Source organism: Montipora capricornis, chromosome 7, assembly GCF_036669925.1.
Source record: "Montipora capricornis isolate CH-2021 chromosome 7, ASM3666992v2, whole genome shotgun sequence".
In the NCBI taxonomy this organism is placed as follows: Eukaryota; Metazoa; Cnidaria; class Anthozoa; order Scleractinia; family Acroporidae; genus Montipora; species Montipora capricornis.
This window is the reverse complement of record NC_090889.1, coordinates 29672302-29689801: the sequence shown is the minus strand read 5'-3', so window position 1 is coordinate 29689801 and position 17500 is coordinate 29672302. Positions and strand designations below refer to the sequence as shown.

Sequence of the window (17500 nt, the reverse complement as noted above, 5' to 3'; positions counted from 1 at the left end):
TAATTTTAAATGCAAAAGGTAGAAGCAAAGACTTGAGAACACTTTATTGCCAGCTTCCCTGTTTCATTGATTAAAGAACAAAGTAATTTAAACAATCAGTGATCCTTTGTTAGCCAAACTGCCCAAGCCCAACCTTTAACACCCGAGTCACTCAAGGACAAAAGCTAATAACTCATCCTTACCGCAACATTGCCTAAGACAAATACCTACTACACTAACACATCGCCTCAGCCTGGTCCTTCAACTATTTTTACTACATCAAAATTACCCACAATCATAGTATTAGGGTAGAATTAACAAAAAACTTTGATTGGGCCCTTGTTGGGCTCATTATCCTAACAACTCTATTATTACAGACTTGTTTTATTGAGCCAATGTTTCAAAATTTTGATATAATCTTAGCAAAATATTACAAATATGGAAGACACAATCTGGTCCCCAGAGGCCCTCAACCAGGGCAACAAGACTAAAAGATACAGACAAACTTGACTTGGCATGCCTCTTCAGTAAAAGATGAATAATATTGTCTTTAATAGACCAATTCAGCTAACTCAATGTTCTACCCAATTCAGATCCTTTGGGAATAAAACGTTTTTTTCCAAATATTTCCATATACATTATCATGTAAATGCAATACACAAAGCATCTTAACCCTGAGAAATTTGAATTGGGTACAACATTGCGTTAGCCGAATTGGTCTATTTACTAAAACAAAGGCAAAGGTTGGCAAAAGGAGCAAAAGATAAGAGGAGAAACCAATCCAGAATTTTCACATTAAAAACGCGGGAATATTTCGTTCCTACTTTTTCCCACTACATAAAGAGTTTGGAGGCAGGGGACACTTGTCTGAATTTGGCAAAATCTTTTATTTTCCATTTTGGAGACAAAGCTATCTATCTATTGCTATGTTATGACACGAATGACTCTATCTAACAGGCTATACATCCCCGTACTTTAACAGATTGTGACAGCAAGATACTTGCAATTTCAAATTTAGCCCCATGGCCCAATGAAGCAAAACATTAAATCTCACAGATGAAATCAATAATTCTTTCACTTAACCTCATAACTTGTATACATTAGTGGACATCTCAAGCTGTTCCTTAATAGTAATGAAAAAATCCACACCAGCTTCCTAAATTTCTCAACAAACAATCTAAAGTGGAGATAACCCAAAGGTTTGATAGACCTTTTTCGATATATTAAAATTCAAGTTGAAAGAGAGGTTTCAAAAACAAAGACAATTCCAAAGTGGTGCTATTGTTTTTGTCTTCACTGCCTCACTATCAAGCTGAATATTTGATATTTTGAAAATGGCCTACTGTTTCAATTGGTTTCGCCAAAAATTAAGATATTTATGAGCGGTAGAGAATAGGATAAATAAGATTCCTAGGGAAGGGGAGGAGGGTGTAGATATTTTCTAAACAACACAATTTGAATGTGAAAATGAAAATTGTAAACAACTGATCTGGCAATCAGTAGGTAGGCACCCCTAACCATTAACTTGATTCCTACTGTGTGGTGTACGGTTTACATTAATTGCAAACATTCCACTCTAATAATTGACCATAAGGAACTCATTCTTGATCGAGGAAGCAAATTCTCTCACCCAATCAATCTACCACATCACGAAGTTCGGGTGTGAGAATGAACTTACTCCGTCAACTTTTGCATATCTTATTACAGCAACGTTCTGTGGGCAACTTCAGACATTTTTACAATATACAGCATTTTTTCCTTCCACCTCTCCTCTTCTTGGTTTCCAGTGCTGCTTTTGTGGCCTCTTTGAATACATCCCTCACACCCTCCTTTGTTTTGGCAGAGCATTCCATGTAGCAATGGGCATTGATCTTGTCACCCATAGTTGCTCCCTCTTCAGCTTTCACTGGCTCCTGTTTCATCTTGGCCAATTCTCGCTTTGTGCCCTCGTCATTTCTCAGATCCTTTTTGTTACCGACCAGAATTATGGGGACATTGGGGCAAAAATGCCTAACTTCAGGAGTCCATTTTTCAGGTATGTTTTCTAAACTGTCTGGACTGTCAATGGAGAAGCACATCAGAATAACATCTGTGTCAGGATATGACAAGGGTCGTAGCCTGTCATAATCTTCTTGTCCTGCAGTATCCCATAAAGCAAGCTCTACGGTCTTGTTGTCAACTTCAATATCAGCTACGTAATTTTCAAAAACTGTTGGTACATAAACTTCAGGGAATTGATCTTTAGAGAATACAATGAGGAGACAGGTTTTCCCACAAGCACCATCACCAACTATCACCAACTTCTTCCTGATGGCTGTCATGATCATTAACCTTTGACCTGTGAGGAACAATGAATGTAATTTAATGTGAGTGGAGTCTTTGACCTTCTTGACTTTTGTGTGGTTTGTCAATAAGTCGTTTGTATGGTGCCAGTAGTAGTTGGATACGGGTAAGTGGAGTTTGCCTTAAGTTAGTAAACCAGCTTACTGGTGCAAGCGCCAACCACTACCATTTACAACTACAACTTGCACCATACAAACAAGCTTTTGACAAAACCAACAGAACAGCAAAACAATGACAGAGCTTCCACAGGCTACGACACAACCAGTCTTCCCAGCCTAGACAGACCAATAAGATTAGGTTTCTACTGACCAATCAGGTTGTCGAAATGTCAATGTCACTTCTTGGGACTAATCTTAACTTGTCAGGTTATGATGATACCTGAGTTCAAACCACTCAAGTGTAGTTGTAAAAATTGGGCCCAAATTCTGCACAAATGCAAATTCCCATTAAATTTACTCTGTATCGGGCCACTGCTTTTGAGAAAATCTCAGGAATAGGTTAATTTAATTTACTTATTTGGTCTCTATAGCCAACTACAACACTGGAACCCATTTAACTGTAGATTTGAGACTGATGAAGGATGGGGAGACTCACTAGCAGATAAAAATCTTATTGTCTTGGCTCTTTAAGGAGGCATCTCATTTTCCAAGCACAATCTGTAACCTTTGAAACCCAGTTCATTATGTGTAAAAAGGTTATAATTGACAACCAGGAAGTAGAAATCAATGTTAGGAGTTGCCTACTTGCTGGAAAATAATTATTATCAACCACTGCTGGCAACAGTTATGACATCCAAGGGAGGGTGGACTACAACATTACCGTAATTTATGGCTGATTTAATACCTGCACTGAAACATTTTTGTTGTGTGAAGAGTGAAGAAGATAAATGCAACAGTTTATGCGCACCCCAAAACCAAAATAGAATTATCCATTAGGGCTTACAAATAAGGTAGAATTTAAAAACTAAGCTCATCTTACTCAGAAGCAGTTCTGCTTATGTGTAGCAGTCAAAACAAATTCAGAGTTCTACATTCATTTTAGTAGACAAATTGTCAGAATAAACAGTAACAAAGATTCTTACTTTTTGGCTGACTCTTGAAGATTGAAAAAAAGATGATCAGTACTTAAGGTAATTGATGAAATCTATAACCAAATACAGTTGCTTTGCTGAACACTAAAAACACAGCGCCATATTTTAAATTAAAGAGAGGAAGTCTGGGGCAAATTTGTTATTGACGTGAAGTGCCCGGATCAAACCATTCAACAGTTCGGCAAAAAAAAAAAGATCTCTGGCTCTACTGGTGGTAAAATGTCGCTGATTAGTTGCTGTCTACATGGTAATCAAAGTTGTCACATAGCCTGCACCTTCCTATTACCCGCAGTGGTCCTTATTTAATGCAACCTTAACAGATTACCCACAGGGAATCGGCCAGAAATTATAGTAAGAAAACACCACAAGCTTGTTGCCACAGTGATTCAGTTAAGTGAAGGATACAAAAAGAACCTTGCTATACCTCCCAACGCAGATACATCTTCCGATTGGAGGAGAACGTGTCATGTGCCAAAACTCACAAGAAAAACAACAACAACTTGAACTTTCGCCTCACACATGATTAGGTTGTGCACCTTTGAAACAGCGGCAAATTCCATGTATTGTTCTATTTTGAGTTGAGAGGTATAACAAAACACTTCATGACTGTCCCCACGGGAAAGAGTGAGTTTTGTTTCCCCTCGCCCCTCAATGTTCCCCCAGAAACAAAACTCACTGTTTCCCTTGGCACCAGTCATTAAGCGCTTAATAAAATGATGTAACAAATGGCTTAAGGATGATTGCTAACACACATTATTTTTACTCATAGCAGAAGCAATTTGCCTTGCTTAACATGAAAAGTAATAACCCATCCCCAAGTTGCTGCATGCCTCAGTTTCAAAGCAAGTCCTGGTGCACAACCATACAAAAAGGAAATGAGTTCTGTATTCTTCCCTTTTAATAGTTGAGCAGCAAGATTCAATTTAAAGTGCCCCTGTGATCAAAAAAACCACTTCCTTTTTTCCTTCAGATTTTGAAAGTGTGTTTGCTTAACACCTGACTGGTAAAGTTTTGAGCTTTGATTTTTATCCAAAGGCCGTTTACTTGGCGTTTAATTTTTGGATTTCACGGTCCGCCATTACTCACGTTCAAAACTGACCGATTGGACCTCAGACGGTTGGATCCAGGGAAAAGTGACGTCAGAGGCTCACTAGCTTAAAATTTCAGCGTGTGAACGCAGCACATTATTTATGCAAAGCGTGAGTTTAAAAGTCTGAAAGCCCAAAACCCCCGTGCTGCATATTAATTCTGCGGCGTACACACGTATTGCATTCTTAAACTAGTGAGCCTTTGACGTCATTTTCTCCTCGATCCAACTCTCTCAAGAACATAATGTTAGTAATGGCGGACCATTAAATAGAAAAATTACGGTTAAAATAAAGATGTGTCTTTTTGAAATCAAGGCTTAAAACGTGGGTCACTTAGTGTTTTGTTAACATAGTTTTGAAATATAAAGAAAAATATTAATTGATTTTTGGGTCACAGGGGCACTTTAAAACCGAGGCAAACAGCAACTAGGAAATAGCCTATTAGAATAACAATGTATAAGATTTACTCAAAAGCAGAACTTTCACTTGCTTAATTTAAATGAGCAAAAGTAAACACTCTAACAAGATCTTGTGTTGTGAATAACCTACAATGCAACATTATTTTTACACAGACAGGCACTGACAAACAAGTAGGGTTCGGTTTTCTAACGCCGATGATACACTGTTCAAAATTTGTTGATCAACAAATGTTGCAGCTCTTGTTCAACGAATGTTTAACAGTGTGTCGTGTCATGTTGAATGTTGAAATATGCCATTCAACACGTTGAACGTTGTTGAACAATGTGAACGAAAATAGAGACCAGCTCTATTCTTTTCAACACGTTTGTGCAACATTGTTCAACATTTGTTGAGCAACAAATGTTGCAAGATGTTGAACCGTGTATCATTGGCTTAACACTGTTCCCTTCTGAAACCTAAATGTACCAGAATAAGAAATAATTGACTTTTCTATTGTCTGACCGTCTAGACCTTCCCTTTCCCTTGGAATTTTCTATGACCCACTTTTTACCCACCCTTCACTTTTACTCCATAGCTGCTGTTCCTAGTTCTTCCTTTGCCACTTGAAAAACAGTCGCAACTGTTTTTAAACAGCTAAGAGACCTTTTAACCCATTGACTCCAAGGGATTCCCCACTGCCGAGTAAAATGACAGTAAGATACTAAGTCTGGCCGGTTTCGATGTCAATGGGTTCAGCTTGTACGTTTTGCTTTCCCATTTCAGACCACACCAATGTTCTTGAGGGAATTTTCATAGTTTTTCTCATAAAATATACATTCATATGCACATGCATAAGACAACATTTGAAATAAAGTATCCCCAATAGTAACATCATGCCAAAAAGCTATATTAGAAAAGAAGAATGAAACATTGCTGTAAAATAGGAGTTGACATAAGACTCATGCACAGAGAGAACACCACATGAGGATTAAAAGAAACTGTTTTATTTCATTTTAGAAACTGCAAAGGATGACTTTACAAATAACGCTTACAAACATTTTGTTTATTTTATATTAACTTTTCTTGTTTTCTTCTTATTTTATGTCCAACACTTCGTACCACAAAGGTTTTTTTGCCTTCATAGCAGTATTAACAAAACACTTAACCTTTGTTATCAATATTTTTGAGTGAACATTACTCACATTTTCTTTTGATAGCTCTGTGAGGAAAACCATCTTATTTGTGTACAGTAATTTACTTTTGAAAAGCACGCATAATTAAATTTTAAACTGGGCTAAAGCCAAACAAGCTAAACGTATTGCCACTTATGATTGTTTGATTAAAAACATCTAACAGCACTAGATCCTTCTTCTAGGTAACATCAAATTACACTGAAACAGAAAGATAATGCCAAATTGTGACAAATATAATTTGTTAAATTCCACCTTATCTGATGAGTAGAACAATCTGGACGGTACAAAAAAATTTCAAACAAACAAATCATGTTTTCAAAAAACAGCAGAAAGTTTTAGATTGCTCAACACACATGCAAAGCCTTTTGTGCCAAAAACTACCCGTATCTGTTATGATAAAATAACTTGGGCGGATATTTCAAGATCAACCCTGGCATGCAGCATCATTCAACATCAAATTTAGCTAGATCTGCACATGGTCAAAAAGCAACTCTGACGATTTCTTGAACACACAAACTATAAGACTTTCAAAATGCAGCCAGAACAGAGTGGGAGAAGATTCTTATGTCACTCTCAGTTCAAGTATACTTCTTGAAACAGTCTCATGCAAGTTACAATAGACGACATTTAAACCATCTCGGTCTGTTGTTTATCTTCTTCTCAAGAGCTGCCTTGGTAGCTTGGTAAAATACATCTCTTACATTCTCCTTTGTTTTCGCTGAGCACTCCATGTAACAACGGGCATTGATCTTTTCACAAATTGAATTTCCCTCTTCTGTTCTCACAGGCTCTTGTTTCATCTTTGCTAATTCTGCCTTGGTTTTTTCATCATTTCTGAGATCTTTTTTGTTACCCACCAGAATTATGGGGACATTGGGGCAAAAATGCCTCACTTCTGGAGTCCATTTTTCAGGAATGTTTTCTAAGCTGTCAGGGCTATCAATGGAGAAGCACATCAAAATAACATCTGTATCGGGATACGACAAGGGTCGTAGCCTGTCATAATCTTCTTGCCCGGCTGTATCCCATAATGCCAGCTCTACTGTCTTGCCATCTACTTCAATATCAGCTACATAATTTTCAAAAACTGTTGGTACATAAACCTCAGGGAATTGATCTTTGGAGAAGACAATGAGGAGGCAGGTTTTGCCACAAGCACCATCACCAACTATCACCAGCTTCTTTCTGATGGCTGTCATGTCAGTGGTTCCTCAACCTTCAAAGGGACAATCGAAGGTTAAACTTTACCCTTCCCCATTGGTGGCACAAAGAAATTTACGAAACTTCTCTTTTCAAAAAGAAATGACCCAACAGCCGCACCATTTTTAATTTCAAAGCAATGAGGGACAATATGAATGTCAAGCTCCTAAAACACTCTTATGGTCATCATCTTTTTGGTGTTATCTCCAAATATGTACTGCAGTATAATTTACTCTTTAAAAAGATAGGACATGAAGGGAAAACACACACACCGGCACCAGTTCCGTAAGTTACATTCTCTTTTTGTTTTATTTCCTCAGAAACGAATTGTATCTATTTTCACTTCAGGGTAAACTATTTACACAGCGAGGTAGAGAGGCCAATCAAAACAGTTTGTAATTGAAAATCTAACAGATGTAAAAACAAAACTTATCAACATGTGAACCTGAACTATCGCAAATCATGATGCTGACAAACAAAAAGCGAAGGAAATGGGTTATAAATATGAAGTTTTGACTATCTATATGATTTGGGGTTAGGTTTAAGTGATATACTGTTGAAAAATCCAAGGCTATCTCTCTTTGAGTTAAAGAGTAATGTAACCAATCTTCGCACTGGTGAATCACAGTAATAACTTGGGTTGACCAGGGACCAGTTATTTTAAGCTAATACCAGTAACTGCTTAGGTTCACATGTAACGCAAGTAATGGAAGATTCACGGGAAAAGGAATTTAAAATGTTGTAGACGTTATGCTTCAATGTATTGTGCACATAAACAAGTATCTGTTCTTCTCTTTAATGGTTAATATTCCATGATAGGCTTCTCACAGTTCAAAGAGCGTGCATCCACATTTTGATAGTTTCAATAGACAAAGCGAAATAATAAATCTGACAGGCCCAGTGACCCACACTACTGTATTTTAGCTCTTTTCTTGCCCTTATCATTCCAGAAACAAAATAGTTTCTTGTTCATACTGTATGGATGTTGCATTGAAGTGATAAAACAACAATTTGGAAAGGAGGTAACAATTGTTTAAAGTTCCCTTGTCCAAAAGAAAATATTAGCATTTTTGTAATGTAATGAAGACAGCATTCTTTTTTTTGTAAAGGAGATGACCAAAAAAGTTTAAGTGGTACAAAAAAAATTGGGAAGGGTAAAGTTGTAGAGGAACACGAAACCACAATGAAGACCCTTACATGACAGGTGTTAATGGATTAACAACTACAATATTTTCTGTAGGATGCCTTTCTTTGCAGCAACAGATGTTTCAACATCCACTGACATATGTGCTTGTGTTCTAACACAGGCACACAACTGCCATTTAACACTTTGTTGCCTTTGTGAAAGGACAAGGCACAAAACAATACATTAGTATCAAAATCAGCTAGCAAAACATCAAATGAAGGTACAACTGCACCTCTGGAGCGCATACATTAACCACCATTAATAACCGATTTCCAATCAAGATCCGCTTGCGTAAAAGGAGGTGTCTACTTGCTGTTGCAACAAAATATTCTGGAACGAAAATTGCACATTCTCTTGTACAACAGTCAAGTAACTAGAGCAGGATAAGAATTAGGTTTTAATAGTGGGTATTAAATGAGCAAATTTCAAGAGAAACCTTTGTAAATCTTAGGAGGAAAAATGAAGCATAATCTTGCTTTCATTTCAACAAGCATAAAGGGTTACTTGTTCAAATAACCAACATTTTGGTTTGTAAAACAAGCTGATTAAATTGCAACCATGAAAAGATAAAATGGACGATGTTTTGAGCCTTAACCTTTGCTCGGGAAAAGGGCCAATGCTCCAAAAGTCAGTCATTTCACCTTTCTATGGCAACAAGTCAATCTTTAACGACTTGCTTCATAAAACCAAATTTGTGTTTTACTCTCCCAACAAAATGGCACCACAGCCTCTTTCCTCCTTCACCCTTTTGCTCATTTAATTTACTTGGTTTACACAAAGGAGGAAAAATTTGTAACTTTTTGGCGTAAACCAAGTATTTAAAAGTCGTAACCCTTGACAGGTGCTCTTGTATCTTACCAAAACTTTGGACATTAACTGATCACATAAAGGTAAATAGTAATGCCCCTACTCAATCTTCGTTCTAGAGGTTGGAACGAATGATAAGAGCCGAGTGCCAAGGATGTGTCACATCACACAAAATTCTCAAGATTGAGGGTGGAGTTAGAAGGAAGGAGCAATGTTTCATAATTCAAGCAGCCGGTGATCGCAAAACGGGTCACCTTAATTAATAAAATCCACGACTTGTTGGGATTACATTAAAAGGCGTTTCCACACCCATCCCTGAGAATCATAACGCTATTGTGGCTCAAGGAACATTTTACATTACAAACTAGCAAGTTGAAGTGAAACGCCAAGCCACCCAGTTTTTCAGAAAAAAATGCAGATATTCCGAAGTCCACAAAAAAGATTATTTTCCTATTTGGAAGAGTCTCAAGGAGGAGACTGCAGAGGAACGCGTGCTTTTTAGTAATTGCCGGTTTCGTTCCCAAATTTAAATCAAAATTGCCAGCTAGCGCCCTACAAAAGGAACACTGTTGACGGTACCGGATAGGCAGAAATGAACACATTTTCTACCCTCGGTACCCACATTACAAGACGTTTGCTGCCGCTTAGGAAAATATTAATTCTGTAAAGGTTAAGAGAGCAAGTTCTAAAGCTAGCAAATTCAGTACTATTTAAACCAACCGCTGGAGCATAACACTTAGTTTATGGAACACACAGTTTGAAACTCCGTAGGAACGAAGATTCACGAGACATCTCTACAGCATAAAACAGATATCGAACGTTAAATAAATAAGTGAAAGACCTATTAATGATTTAATTTCTCAGTTTCACTTTTAGGGTGTAGCGGGACAGATTGTGAAACATCGCCGCCAAGAATTTGCTCTCACGGTCGGTTGGAATCGCTGACATTCTGATGTTGCCAACAGCCTTTGAGAAGCGATTAACGACTCCAAACCTTCGACATGGATACAGTCTCCCTTCTCAGAGTATAAAAGAAGCATTATTCTTTCACTTACCTATCTAAAACCAAGTAAACTATTCCTTGCTGTGTGCCAGAACCGACGAACTCAGATATCAGGAAATGGCCGGAGAACTGATCACCAAGCGCCAAAGCCACACCTTCAATATATCCTATAGGGGGGTTCACATATTCTTAGCCGCTGACCTCACGTCATATTGCGGTAAATCCCATGGGCTTGCCCTTAATGCTGATTGGTTTTAAACACAATGAGCCACTGATGACGCGCGTGTTATTCTGAGCTGGTGCTATATAACTATTCTTCCGCAACCAATTCGTCTGACAGTTTATCCGTATATCGAGTGGGATGAAGTCCTTTTATTAAACAGTGTAGCGTTTAGAAGTGTATGTTGCCTGGTGGACTTTCAAGACATTTTTGTTCAGAATTTTCGTAGCATTCTTAAAATTCCTGTCTGTGGAGCACGCTTATAACGAACCGTTTCATTGGACGAGAGTTGCCTCTAAATATAGCAGCACATATAAATTCTTTGCAATACTTTCCCGAGAAGGGATAACACGTTGTGGACATTGAGGGGACATATGAGTGTGCTGAAGCAAAGAAGAAAAGCTTTAGCTCTAGAATCCACACCAACTTCGAATTGTTAATTATTTTAAAATTGTACGAAACAGATATTGTAAACGTGATACATGAACTATTTGGATCATCTTTTCATTTCCGATTGCGTGACAACCGGTGACACGGTGGTTTTCTATTTTCGCAACATTTCTGCTAGCTCATCTTTCCTTCTCTTTTGACTTCCTGTTGCTGGAGGAAACGTTTAAACGAAAGCATGTGCTTTTATGTCCTCTAACGCACATCTACGCATAGTTCAGCAGAAAGTTACGCAATCTCTTAAATTTTCGCTTGGATCACGCGACCTGCTCAAGTGTCACGCAACCACCCAAAAATAGATGACCAGAGCCAAGTCAACTTTAAATGAGGTTAAAAGTGGGTTGTTATTCATGAAGAAACGTCAATTTCCTATTTTTAAGAAAATGCACACCGTTGTACTTGCACACTGAAATTCCCACAGGACATACAATTTGCAATTGGTTGAAAAGATTCGATAACTTGCAGCCATCAAATATCTTCAATGAGTTACCCAAAGGTAATAAAACGAGATCACGAGGAAACAGCACACAATGCGAAAACTGATAGAGAGCCCTTGGGAGGTATTGATTACTTGAAAGAGACAAAAGAACCAGAGGAACAACGTGCGAGTGCACGTCAGAAAATTCGTGACCACCAATGACTCATAAGGACTTCCCGATGAGCTTACAAGGAAAAGTGCTTGTGAAAACTATGAAACCCAACCGGTTATTTTCTTAAAGACACGAAGAACATTTCTTGTTATTTTTTAAAATAGGGACCACAACTCCTCACCTTACGAAAGTCTTGTCTGTGCACGGAGCATTTTTATGAGTTGTGATTTGAATGTTTGGAATTTTTAAAATGACATTAGGAAAAATCCACGCCAGAGTCAAGAAATACTTCTGGTGCCACAGTAATAAATAGATGATCTAGAATATTCTAAGATATTTTTTCCCGTCGCATTTGTAGCTCTGCGTCAGCGAATACATCACAAACAAATGGTACACTTCCGATTCTAACAATAGGAGCCTTCGCTAAAGGGAAGATATCGTTGACGTCACCTATTGTCATTAATGTGCCAACCAGAGCTTCATTGGCTGTCAATACAAAGGCTCTTTTGTTCCTGTGGTTGGCACATTTGAATAATAAAAGCAATGCTTCTAAACAGATATCTTCCCTATTTGTTACCAACAATCGGAAAAAGGGCAGAGATAAAAATGTTCGGAGCAAGAATCCGTAAAAACCTGTATCTGCAAATAAAAAAGAAGAGAACTTCGTCAGGTTGTTTAACCGAAAGGACCCCAAATGTCTAGTTGAAAACCGGAAAATATATTTTTTTCCCTTTGGGGCTCTTTGACCGAACCAGAAAACAAAAAGACAAAACAAACAGAAAACTGCAATAACGCATTTAATAAAGAACAAAGAACCCTCTTCAAGTCAGGCCGAAATTTTCACAGATCAAAGTTACACAGAACAAGCGATAAAGGCCCTTTTACAAGTTTATTGATACTGTGATTTGTACATGTTCCTAAAATTGTGAAATGGTGGCAGCAACTTCTTCAGTCTAAAGCCTCAACCAGTACATGCCTCCTCGAATTCTGTTGTAATCTGTCAACTGCTCTATTGGGCCTGAAAAAAGGTTTTAAAAAATAATTTAGACCCAGCTGATGATGTCCGGTGAGTGAATTAGAACACGAGGATAGCCTTAACATGGACCCCAGAAGGAAGACGTAGGAGAGGTAGGCCGAAGGAGACATGGCGAAGAACGGTAGAGAGAGAACGAGGTGAACTTGGGGTCAGAGGTTGGGCAGAAGGCGGTAGTTGTGCGAAAGACCAAGAAGCTTGGAGAGAGAGAACGCAAGGCCCCAAAGGACAAGATGATGATGATAAGTCCGGTGGGTACTAGCCAATATACAGCCTCCCACTCCCCGCAGAGATGGGAAGGGGCAGCACAAAACAGGTTGATGGGTACCCGCCTATATTTCGGTATAATTAGAGTGGGAACGTCACTAGAATACTTTGTCAAATGCTTGGTTATTCTGGGCCCGGTTGTTCAAAAACTCAGATTAAAAATTAACCAAGGAGTTTATTTCTCTACTCCCCCTTGTTGTTTGACACTGATATTCAGCAAAACTTTAGATTAAAAGATATCAATCTTGAAAAACAAACATAAGCAAAGAAACTGTCATCAAAAATTCAAAAATTTGAAACAAACGTTTATGCTAATCCTGGATTAAGTTAATCGGTTTTCGAACAACCGGGCCCAGATGTTTCAGCTGTCCATGGAACAAAGCCATTGTCACCTGAACTGAGGATCTGAACCCAGTTTAATGAACTACAATCCTGGACAAAAATAGTTGAGACTTTTCTTAAGTTTCGTCCTTTCCGACAATAACTACAACAGGCTCATATATTCAAAGAAAATAAAACCTGCAAACGCCCACGATGTGAGAAAGACATCAACTATGAAAGGCGGCACAAAGACCTCAAGGCAACCAAATGGACTTCAGAAAAAAATATCAAATCCAACTTGGAGGATGGTAATTTTAACTCCCAACTAAGACTCGGATTCTCTCTGAGTTCCATTTGCTTGTCTGATAATTGTGTCTTTCTTACTTAGATAACTGACACGCATTTCGTTCTTGGTGTGGACAGAGAAAAGAGACAAAAATTCCATCTTGAAAAGGAAACACGAGGTTCCAACCATAATGCACCTTGACACGAGGTTTCGATATTCAATAAAAGAACATTTTCACATCTTGGAGGCACATACAATAAAGTTGATGTATTTCTCAAATGATTTTCCAATTGAACACTCCGTGAAAAATACAAAAAATACGGAGCAAAAGTTCCAGCTTTTCTTACCAACTCCCACAACGGCTGGACAGCGATCATAAATGTACTTCGTTGCGATATTCCTAACCATCTTTGCATCGATCATCTGAAGGAAATAAATGACACAAAAAAAAAAAACAGAAAATGTGAGCTCTAATCGGTTAAAATTTCCTCCCTACGTTGAAAAAGAAGTTGTTTCAAACGAAAAAGCTTTGCCGCAATGTTTGTCTATACTTTCAAAAAAAGAGTTGAAGGCACAGTGACCCGCACTGTTGAGTTTCAAAGAAAGAAACGGGCTCCTGGTTTTGAAAGCACTGTCACGCTGGGTATTTCTCGTGCAAGTTGTCTGGCAACGTCATGGCTAGCATGCAACTTGTACACGAAACATTGCCTAACGTGACACACTTTACAAGAGCCACTGAACGTTGCAAGATAAGTTCCATAATCCGTTTTATTTGCGTCACTGGCGAAAACCAAAAAATATGTTCCCTTCGGCTCTGGGTTTCCCAAATAACTGAGACTATTCCATATTGTCACTAGGAAGGACGACCTTGAAGCTGAGACCATGAAATGATTTCCTGAAACTCTGGCGAACTTGAAAAAGATAATTCGCACAGGAAGAAAATTAAATCATAATGTACCAAAAAATACAACGCTCGTGCAAAGCATGCAGAAAATGCGCAGCTATTGTTGTCATTTGGTTATCTTGCGTAAAAAGCCTGCGCGGATGAATGACCAGTAACCTCAAAATTCTCGCGACAAAGAGTGATGCCGGCATCGCGAGGTCACGGTTTCAAACCTCGTTGAAGTCCTGACATTTTCAGGCTTCTCTCCGCACGAGCCCCTGGGGCCCGTTTCTCGAAAGTCCCGAAAACGTTTCAGGCCCGGAAAGCCATTTGTGAAACTGCCAACCGCTTGTTTTGGAAAGCCGATCTTTTAACATGTTTTTAAGGTAACAAAAAGAAAAAGAACTGTGTAGTTTGACGACTTGTATCCTCTCCGTTCTTGACTGAGATACAAAGGGAATTGTGTCACCCGAAAATGGCCCGTAAAGTTTCGGGACTTTCGAGAAACGGGTCCCTGGGCCGAGATACAGAACGCGAGCATACGGATGTGAATCCTTCATTCTTTATTTTTACTCTGAAAGCGCTAGTACCCGATTTCTTTTAGGATACTTCGCCCCCATTTTACGACGTGAACGAAATGGAATAATCGCTAAAGACTTAAGACAATGCAAAGTTATATTTTGAAGTGATGTTATTATCGACGTCACGGTCGCAGATCTTAAACTCCCTATTGCTTTCCGGCGGAAGCGTTAGCATCGACGTAGCAGGAACTTATTTGAGGCAATAAATTATTCCTCACCTCAATTCTCTTGTCAAGCTCTGGAAGAGGGATTCGTCGATCGTACGTCAGCATTTGTCTAGAAGAAAAAAAGGATATGCATAAAATTTGAGCCCGGGGCGAATTTCCATATGTGTGAAGGAACTCAGTAGTTACTTTATGGACTGAAGGGGTAATTTCTAAAGAAACTGTGGTGCTGCGTAGGTGGGGAAGTAGTATACAAAAAATTGGGTTTTATCAACGCAGCTGATAACGTAAATTGGCCGCGTACAGAGATTCTAAAAGCTAACTTTAAGAATCTCTTTACTAGAAGCTCTGTACGGTGGCCAATTTACATTATCAACTCCGTTGATAAAACCAAATTTTTGTATACCATATAGAGAGGTCTTTATTTGGAAATCCTGTTTATACAGGACAGCGTGTCAGCGCTCTTAAAGTTGCCATTACTTGGAGCAGCTTTTTTGTTTCGTCTTAACGTTTTCAGTCCTTACACACGAAAGATATAACAGGTGAACTACCATTCTTGCTCAAGTTCGTTTCAAAATGATTATCCGCCTCTACTAGAAGATCGGCATAAGACACCAAAATTTACTCTTATTAATATCGAGCAGAAAAAGGAATTTAAGGAAACTTTTAAAATGATGGAAAAACAGAGAGAAATGTTGGTTTCGACTGTTCCATACTGACCGTCCGATGTCTTCACATATGGGCGTAGAACCTAACAAGGTAGCGAAAAAGGAAGAGATGTATAAATAAAAAATGGGTTCGCAAGTTGAACATGCTGTAATATCGATGGAAATGCTGAGCAAAATTGAAAAACAACGTAAAACAATTTTATACATTCAGATTAAAAGCAAAAAAAAAAAAAACGGAAAAACGTTTTATTGCAATGGTGTTTGAAAGGAGTGGCCTCATACCATCAAGCTGCATCAGTATGTTGGTTTTCAGGAGATTTTTTGCACGAGCCACCTCATGTTCTGTCACACTGGTGCAAATTCGCATCCTGAGGAAAGCAAAGTCATAGTTCAAACAAATTTTGGTAGTAAAGTTGTTACAGAACTTTCTTTTAATCAACAGACAAAAAGAATGCACCTTGTGAGGAAAAAAAGCGGTTCCTCTTCATAGCCTTCACTTCAGTTTTAATACTTAAGGATTTCATCCACAGAAGCAAAACTTAGAACCACGTTTTGACAGCGTTATACACAGGGAAGTACTTCTCAAAAGCTTTCATTTTAACGCTCGCCTTTTAGGATTTCATCCACAAAACTGAAAACAAGAATTACCTTGTATACTATAATATAAATGGCATCACTGGAAAGTTCCTTTTGAACAGCCATATGACCAAGTGCATTTGCAGAATCTAATACTGAAACACATTGTCAACAAAGCCTTCAAAACTTACCATTCTTTCTGAACGCAGTAAATTGTGTTGTCAATACTCATCTTATCAGACACAAAGTAAATTCCCCTATAGAGAAACAAATAGACGTAAACAACACAAGTCTAGAACTCCATCAAATTCTCAATTTTACACACGAAGTAACACATTGCTCAACATCCCACAAGTTTTGCTTCCTTAATAAATGCCCTGTAAGTTCAATTACCTATAATCTTCGATAATGTTTGGGACACTTGCTTCAGAGGGTCATGTTTTGACTAAATGCCAATTAAATATGAACAACGAAGTTCAAGTGCATTATTTTCCATCCCTCCCCCCTTCCCCCTAGCAATGTTGGTAAACAAACAAAGTACTACATGTACATTGCTCAATAAAGCAACATTGTAATGGGGAGTGGGGAGTTTATGAAGGTGTTGTTCTCTATTGTGAACAAGGGCTTGGTGTCCCAAACAATAATTTTGATGAAGACAGTAGTTCTTTCACTTACCACAGCCCAGTGTCAGTGTAACAAGTGTTAAATGACATAAAACTGTGAGCTAGGTTGTGTTGAACCATATCCTGTAAACAACAAACAAACAAGAAAAATACAAAAGAGTAGCTTTTGAAAACACAGAAAAAGTTACACTTCAATAAGAAACATTCCATTTTCCTTAACATGTGCTTCCCTTATTTCACTAACAACGTTCCAAACTTGAGCAAGCATACTACTGTACCTGTGCAAGTTTGCTGCTGATGTTTCTTCCAGCACTGAAGGATCTGTCCCAGTTTCCAATCAGCTTCAAAGAAATACACAGGAAGGTAAGCGTTAATCTAACATGGCCAAAACAACCAGACCTTAATAGCTTTTTTCGGCATATCACATTTTAGCAACATTAGCTGTCAGAGTAAGTAATGTTAGTCCAACCAATCCATAGCATTAAATTAATAGTGAATGCAAGGCCCTGGTTCTTTCAACATTTCACTCCTAAGAGAGTAGGAGATTTACTTT

General features: G+C 38.3%; 2 protein-coding genes across 4 annotated transcripts in view; both read right to left on the bottom strand.

Annotated features, from left to right (window-relative positions):
• Positions 1–19: 19 nt before the first annotated feature.
• LOC138056837 (ras-like GTP-binding protein RHO) lies at positions 20–11745 on the bottom strand. Of its 3 annotated transcripts, XR_011133539.1 has the most exons (3): positions 11727–11745; positions 10341–10455; positions 5888–7308 (listed from the first exon to the last, which is right to left on the bottom strand). XR_011133539.1 is itself a non-coding variant. In XM_068902749.1 (2 exons), the coding sequence occupies exon 2, from the start codon at positions 2304–2306 to the stop codon at positions 1716–1718; it is 591 nt and encodes a 196-aa protein (XP_068758850.1). In that variant the 5' UTR covers positions 2307–2317; positions 10341–10455; the 3' UTR covers positions 20–1715. The 3 variants fall into 3 exon arrangements, 2 of the variants coding, with proteins under 2 accessions (XP_068758850.1, XP_068758851.1); XM_068902749.1 differs by lacking the exons at positions 5888–7308; positions 11727–11745 and adding an exon at positions 20–2317; XM_068902750.1 differs by lacking the exon at positions 11727–11745.
• A 580-nt stretch (positions 11746–12325) lies between these two features.
• Positions 12326–17500, bottom strand: part of LOC138056821 (mitochondrial-processing peptidase subunit beta-like) — a 15089-nt gene continuing 9914 nt past the window's right edge. Inside the window, exons 10-17 of the mRNA XM_068902722.1 lie at positions 17226–17288; positions 17000–17070; positions 16516–16581; positions 16031–16116; positions 15801–15831; positions 15135–15192; positions 13800–13875; positions 12326–12563 (exon numbers count right to left, since the gene is read on the bottom strand). Coding sequence (XP_068758823.1) covers positions 12499–12563; positions 13800–13875; positions 15135–15192; positions 15801–15831; positions 16031–16116; positions 16516–16581; positions 17000–17070; positions 17226–17288 — 516 coding nt within the window. The 3' untranslated portion in view covers positions 12326–12498. The remainder of the gene's footprint in view (positions 12564–13799; positions 13876–15134; positions 15193–15800; positions 15832–16030; positions 16117–16515; positions 16582–16999; positions 17071–17225; positions 17289–17500) is intronic.

What these genes read in the sequence shown, in the direction of transcription:
- LOC138056837 (XM_068902749.1), bottom strand. Translation starts at nt 2,306, where the DNA reads ATGATCATGACAGCCATCAGGAAGAAGTTGGTGATAGTTGGTGATGGT.